This window comes from Penaeus vannamei, chromosome 11 (assembly GCF_042767895.1).
Source record: "Penaeus vannamei isolate JL-2024 chromosome 11, ASM4276789v1, whole genome shotgun sequence".
Lineage (NCBI taxonomy): Eukaryota > Metazoa > Arthropoda > Malacostraca > Decapoda > Penaeidae > Penaeus > Penaeus vannamei.
The window spans coordinates 36,352,357-36,359,856 of NC_091559.1; the positions used below are offsets into that span (position 1 = coordinate 36,352,357).

General features: G+C 52.7%; 1 protein-coding gene across 2 annotated transcripts in view; it reads left to right on the forward strand.

The window, feature by feature from the left end:
• The window catches only part of LOC113801966 (uncharacterized), a 24,220-nt gene that overhangs the window by 12,980 nt on the left and 3,740 nt on the right, over positions 1-7,500 (forward strand). For both annotated transcript variants that reach the window (XM_070127277.1, XM_070127278.1), the window contains exons 3-4: positions 3,218-3,569; positions 6,094-6,240. In XM_070127277.1, coding sequence (XP_069983378.1) covers positions 3,218-3,569; positions 6,094-6,240 — 499 coding nt within the window. The remainder of the gene's footprint in view (positions 1-3,217; positions 3,570-6,093; positions 6,241-7,500) is intronic.

The window sequence follows — 7,500 nt, forward strand, 5'->3', positions numbered from 1 at the left end:
TTTCCATTCCGTTGATTTTCATTACTTTTTAAAAGGACCATTAACTACATCGGATTCCGTTTTCTTTGGTTCAAAAATTTTCCGTTTTCTGTGTTGACGAAATTTTTCCGTCTGACTCATCATGTTAGCCCTCTTCCCCCCCTTCCCCCGCCTCCCCTCCCCCTGTACCTCATCAGCAGAGAAAGTAATGCCTCCCCCCTTCTTTCTTCCCTTTCCCTCCCCCCCCTCCCCGTTTCCTTTCTCCTTTCTGTCTGTCTGTCTCTCTTTCTCTCTTTCTTTCTTTCTTTCCCTTATTATATTTTCCCTTCTCTAAAGCTTCTCTCTTTTTCTTCCTTTTTCACCACTCCTCTTTTTCCTCCAGTCTCCTTTTATCCTCCTTCTTTTATCTATATTCTCCCTCTTCTCCACCCTTTATACCTTTTCTACGCTTCCTTCCTTTATCACGTCCCTCCTCCTCTCTTTTGTATCCTCATCCTTCCGTCTCTCTCCTTCTGTCCCGTCCTTCCTCTTCTTATTGGCGTTTTCTTCTCCCATCTTCTCTCCTTTCCCTCCTCCCTTTGGCTCTCTCATCTTTCCTTCTTCCTTCCTCCCTCCTGCCTTTAGCGTCACCTTTCCTTCTCCCTTCCTCCCTCCTCCTTTTAATGTTCTCCCCCTTTCTTCTTCCTTCCTCCCTCCTTTCCCTCCTCCTCCCTTTAGCGTCCTCATCTTTCCTCCTCCTTCTCCCTATCTCCCTCCCACCAGTCTTCCCTAACCCCCCCCCACCCCCGCTTCTCTCCCGTATTAGGGGCGGTCGTCTTAGTTATGGTGGTCGGGAAAAGGGAGGGGGGTGCCCGATGACTGTCTCCTGCTCTCTCTTTCTCTGTCTCTGACTCTCTCTCTCTCTCTCTGTCTATATATATCTATATTTCTCTCTCTCTCTCTCTCTTCTATTCTCTCTCTCTCTTCCCTTCACTCTATATTTCTCTCTCTCTCTTCTCTTCTCTCTCTCTCTCTCTCTCTCTCTCTCTCTCTCTCTCTCTCTCTCTCTCTCTCTCTCTCTCTCTCTCTCTCTCTCTCTCTCTCTTTCTCTCTCTCTCTCTCTCTCTCTCTCTCTCTCTCTCTCTCTCTCTCTCTCTCTCTCTCTCTCTCTCTCTCTCTCTCTCTCTCTCTCTCTCTCTCTCTCTCTCTCTGTTCACCTCTTTCTCATCTCCCGAACACACAAGTAAATACGAACACACAAGTAAATACGCACATTCACCAAAATAGAACAGATGCATACTCTCACGCTCACATACACAAACATACACATAAACACACGCACATACGCGTAAACACACACACATGCACCCAGAACTCAAACACAAACGCACGTACAGACACACGCCCACATAAATACACACACACACACACGCACGCACGCACGCACGCACGCACGCACCCACACACCCACACACACACACACACACACACACACACACCCACACACACACACACACACACACACACACACACACACACACACACACACACACACACACACACACATACACGTAAACACACACACACACATGCACCCAAAACTCAAACACAAACGCACGTACAGACACACACATGCACCCAAAACTCAAACACACACACACACACACACACACCCACAAAGGCAATATCCGAACCTAATTGTCCAGTTTATGGATTGACTTCACTGACTAACGACTTCTCTGCACGCGATCCCAAGAGCCTGTCCGGTGAAGAATTGCGGGGTGAGGCTGCAGAAGGGAGCGGGTGATGGCTTCAGTGTCTGAGAGGAAAGTGCTGGCGAAAGTGACCGACACTTTCATGTATCTCGTTCACATCTCTCGTTGTGTTTCTTGGACTGAACTTTTTTTTTCTTTTTTTTCTATCGTATTAAAATTCCATTCCTTTATTACTTTCTTCTCTCGTTCTCATCTTTCTTCGTGTTACTCAGGCTGATATCTTTAATTCTTGTTCATTAATTTCTATCGTTTAAATAAAATTCTATTCCTTTATTACTTCCTTTTCTCGTTCACATCTTTCTTCGTGTCCTCGGCTTGCTATCTTTATTTTTTTCATTATTTTCTATCATTTAAATAAAATCCCATTGCTGGCGAAAGTGACCGACACTTTCATGTATTTCGTTCACATCTCTCGTTGTGTTTCTCGGGTTGAGTTTTTTTTTCTTTTTTTTTTCTTATTTTTTCTGTTATATCAAAATTCCATTCCTTTATTACTTTTTTCTCTCGTTCTCATCTTTCTTTGTGTTACTCTGGTTGCTATCTTTAATTCTTGTTCATTATTTTCTATCATTTAGATTATCATTTAAATAAAATTCCATTCCTTTATTTCTTTCTTCTCTCGTTCACATCTTTCTTCGTTGCCTCGGGCTGCTATCTTTAATTCTTATTCATTATTTTCTATCATTTAAATAAAATCCCATTTCTTTATCACTTTCTTCTCTCCTTCACAACCCTTTTTTATCATTTAATTATTGTTTCCCCTTATTTTCTATCATTGAAAAAATCCAATTTCTGTATCACTTTCTTTTCTCGTTCACATCTCTCGTCGTCTCCTCGGGCTGAACAGTTTTTTTTTCTAATTCCCTTTTTTCCTAATTTTCTATCATCTAAAAATTCCATTCCTTTGTTACTTTCTCCTCTCGTTCACAATCCTTTTTTTTACCATTAAATAAGTTTTCTCCTATTTTCTATCATTAAAAAGAAATCCAATCCTTTTATGACTTTCTTCTCTCGTTCACATCCTCCGTCGTCTCCTGAGGCTGTGTGATTAAGAAAAAAATCATTTAATTTCTTTAGAACTCTTTTATTTGTTTGTTTGTTTTTTATTCCCGTTCCTTTATAATTTTTTTTTTCTAAACCTTTATCGCTATCTTTTTATTAGCCATTTCCTTTCTTTTCTGTGTTCCCTTCTTTTCTTACGTTTCTCTCTCTCCCTCCTTCCCTACTCCTCCCTTTCGTGTTTTCTCACCTCCTTCTCCCTCCTTCCTTCCCCTTTCTCCTCCTCCTCCTCCTCCCTTTCGCGTCCTCGCCCTTCCTCCATCCCTCGGCTCCTCCTCCGGCTGGGCGTTTTACAGCCCCCGTGGAAAGCCGAAAAGCCCCCCCCCCCTCCCGCGCCGGCTGTAATAAAAGCCACGGCGTGATGTCATCGGCGCGGGTTGGGATTCGCTCTCCTCGCCTGCTGACGTCCCGCGTTCGCCTTGCAGGTGGTGGCTGCGGCGTCGGGCCTGCCGCAGAGGTGCCGCAACCAGCGCGAATGCCGCAATGTCAGGCCGACCGGCAGACCTCTCCGAGCCCCCGTGGGCGCCCTCAGGTCCCCAGTGAGGCCGCCCAGGGCCCAGGCGCCAGGAGTGAGGCGCCCCGCGAGGAGGCCCGCACCTGCTGCTGCTCCTACCGCTGCTCCTGCCGCGGCGCCGTCGTCAGAGCTGGCTGCGGCGCCCCTGAGTGAGGACGAGTTCGACGTGAAGCCGCAGGTGGGCGTGGACGGGTGGCTGGCGTCGCCCAAGAGGACGACGCAGCCCGCCATCGAGGCCAGGACGGAGCCGCCCTCCAAGGCCGGTAAGTGGGCGTCGCTCGTCCGCTGGAAGGTCCTGCAAGGTTCCTCCAGCCTTGTCGGGCGCGCCGCTGGTGCTCCGCCCTTCCGCTCAAAGAGATCATCTTTGCGCTAAAACTTGACCAAAATGCATGACTGAATTATAATGGATGTCCCCATATAGCATGTCGCATAATGTTAGTGCCCCGTATGTGTTGTCAACCATCCCCCACTACGGCCAGTGTGCCAAACATCCTCAGAATCCTCAGTCTTTTCTTTAGAATATCAAGGAATCATTTTTTTACATAAGAGGATATCATTCACACTTCATTTCGACCGCCTTCTCACACTCGAGCACAACACACAAACGCCCCTTATCCCCCCCACCACCCCTTCAACCCCCAACCCATCCCCCCCACCACCCCTTCAACCCCCAACCCATCCCCCCCACCACCCCTTCAACCCCCAACCCATCCCCCCACCACCCCTTCATCCCCCAACCCATCCCCCCCACCACCCCTTCATCCCCCAACCCATCCCCCCACCACCCCTTCAACCCCAACCCATCCCCCCACCACCCCTTCAACCCCCAACCCATCCCCCCACCACCCCTTCATCCCCCAACCCATCCCCCCCACCACCCCTTCAACCCCCAACCCATCCCCCCACCACCCCTTCATCCCCAACCCATCCCCCCACCACCCCTTCAACCCCCAACCCATCCCCCCACCACCCCTTCAACCCCCAACCCATCCCCCCACCACCCCTTCATCCCCCAACCCATCCCCCCACCACCCCTTCAACCCCCAACCCATCCCCCCACCACCCCTTCAACCCCCAACCCATCCCCCCACCACCCCTTCATCCCCCAACCCATCCCCCCACCACCCCTTCAACCCCCAACCCATCCCCCCACCACCCCTTCATCCCCCAACCCATCCCCCACCACCACCTTCAACCCCCATACCCCATCCCCCACCACCCCTTCAACCCCCAACCCATCCCCCCACCACCCCTTCAACCCCCTAACCCATCTCCCCCACCACCCCTTCATCCCCCAACCCATCCCCCCACCACCCTTCAACCCCCAACCCATCCCCCCACCACCCCTTCATCCCCAACCCATCCCCCCACCACCCGCTTCAACCCCCAACCCATCCCCCCACCACCCCCTTCAACCCCCAACCCATCCCCCCACCACCCCTTCAACCCCCAACCCATCCCCCCACCACCCCTTCAACCCCCAACCCATCCCCCCACCACCCCCTTCAACCCCCAACCCATCCCCCCACCACCCCTTCAACCCCCAACCCATCCCCCCACCACCCCTTCATCCCCCAACCCATCCCCCCACCACCACCCCTTCAACCCCCAACCCATCCCCCACCACCCCTTCAACCCCCAACCCATCCCCCCACCACCCCTTCAACCCCCCAACCCATCCCCCCACCACCCCTTCAACCCCCTAACCCATCCCCCCACCACCCCTTCATCCCCCAACCCATCCCCCCACCACCCCTTCAACCCCCAACCCATCCCCCCACCACCCCTTCATCCCCCAACCCATCCCCCCACCACCCCTTCAACCCCCAACCCATCCCCCCACCACCCCTTCAACCCCCAACCCATCCCCCACCACCCCCTTCAACCCCCAACCCATCCCCCCCACCACCCCTTCAACCCCCAACCCATCCCCCCCACCACCCCTTCAACCCCCTAACCCATCCCCCCCACCACCCCTTCATCCCCCAACCCATCCCCCCACCACCCCCTTCAACCCCCAACCCATCCCCCCACCACCCCTTCAACCCCCAACCCATCCTCCCACCACCCCTTCAACCCCCAACCCATCCCCCGCACTTAGAACCCTCTGAATCAGACCCCCCGCCCGCCTCCTCCTCCGTTATCCAACCCCCCACCACATTTTCCACTCCCCACTCGAACTCTCAAACCCCGCTTCCCCACACACCCAACACCTCCACCCTTTCCCACACACTCCCCTCCCCACTGCCCACCTCCAACTCTACCTCCACCCGCCCACCCTCTCCAACACCACCCAAAACCCAGAAACCCCTCAAAACATAGATTCTCCCTAATGCTCACACGACCCCCTCTCAACCCCCCCCCTCTATTCCCCCATCCGCCCAACTCTCCCAAAAATTTTCCTCCCCCCTATCCCCCACCTACCCAACTCTCCCAAAAAATTCTCACCCCCCCCCCCTTTCCCAATACTCCCCCACCCGTCCAACTCTCCCAAAAAATTCTCCCCCCCCCCTTTCCCAATATTCCCCCAACCCGCCAACTCTCCCAAAAAATTCTCACCTCCCCTCTTCCTTCCCCCCCCCCTTTCCCAATATTCCCCCAACTCTCCCAAAAAATTCTCACACGCTCACCCCCTTCCTCCCCCCCCCCCCTTCCCAACTCTCCCAAAAATTCTCACCCCAACCCCCCTTTCCCAATATTCCCCCAACCCACCCAACTCTCCCCCCAAAAAAATTCTCACACGCTCACCTCTTGTTTTTTCCCCTCCTCCCCCCCCCCCGCCCACAGACAAACCCGGCAGCTGCGACACGCCCAAGGGATTCGGGATCAAGTGCATGACGAGGCTGGACCAGTGCACGAAGGACCACGAGTGCCCGGGGTCCACCAAGTGCTGCATGGTGGGCGAGTGCGGCTACCTCTGCGTCAAGCCGAAGCGTAAGTTGAGAGAGGGGGTGGGGATGGGTGGGGGTGGGGGGGGGGGGGAGGGAGGTGGGGGTGGGTGGGTAAATGGGAGGGGTGGAGGTGGAGGGGGGCCTCTGCGTCAAGCCGAAACGTAAGTTGCAAGAGGGGGTGGGGATGGGGGCTGGGTCGGAGGTAGGGGGAGGGGAGAGGGGGGAAAAGGGGGTGGAGGTGGAGGGGGGCCTCTGCGTCAAGCCGAAGCGTAAGTTGCAAGAGGGGTGGGGATTGGGGGTGGGGGGAGGGAGGGAGATAGGGGGGTTGGCGGGTGGGGTGGGGTGAGGGGTGAGGGTGGGTAGAGGGGGAGAAAAGGGGATGGAGGGGGGCCTCTGCGTCAAGCCGAAGCGTAAGTTGCAAGAGAGGTGGGGATTGGGGGTGGGGGGTGGGGGAGGGTGGAGGGAGGTAGTGGGGGAAAGGGGGTTGGGGGTGGGTGGGGTGCGGGTAGTAGGGGGAGGGAGGTACGAAGGTAGGGGGGAAAGGGGGTTGGTGAGGGTGGGGGCGGGGAGTGGGTGGAGGGAGGTAGGGGGAAAAAAGGGGGTTGGGGGGTAATGGGTGGGAAGGAATGGGGGGGATGGATTGAGGTGGGGAGGGTGGCGATGGGGGAGGGGAGTGGAAGGAGGGAGAGGGAGGAGGTTGGGATTCATGGAAGGAGAGGGGGGGGATTCATGGGGGAGAGGGGAGGATGGGGGAGGGGACATGAGTTTAAGGGGACTTAGGGAAGGGAGTGGGTAGGGGGGTTATGGGGAATGGAGGTTATTGGGGCGGGGGTTAATATATGTTTTTATTTGCAGGAAAATATGATATATATTTCTATAACTAATTATTCATTATGGTATGCATTCCTGTAAGTAGTAGGACTATATATTATATATTTCTAATAGGACTATATATTTCTACAGCTAATAGGACTAAAAATACATATATTTCTGTACCTTGTAGGACTACACAATATATTTCTACAACTAGTAGGCCTAAAAGAATATATATTTCTGTAGCTTATAGGCCTACATACTATATATTTCTATAACCAGCATGATAATATTTTATAACTTATAGGACTATATAATATATATTTCTGTAACTTATAGGCCTACATGATATATATTTCAATAATTAACTAATTAATATTATCATTCCGAGAATCAAGGGAAGAAAAATAAAAAATAATATATCTTTTTTGTGGCTTAACAAACTATTGTTGTTGTTTTTAATGAAGTCCAAACTTAATATAATGAAAAT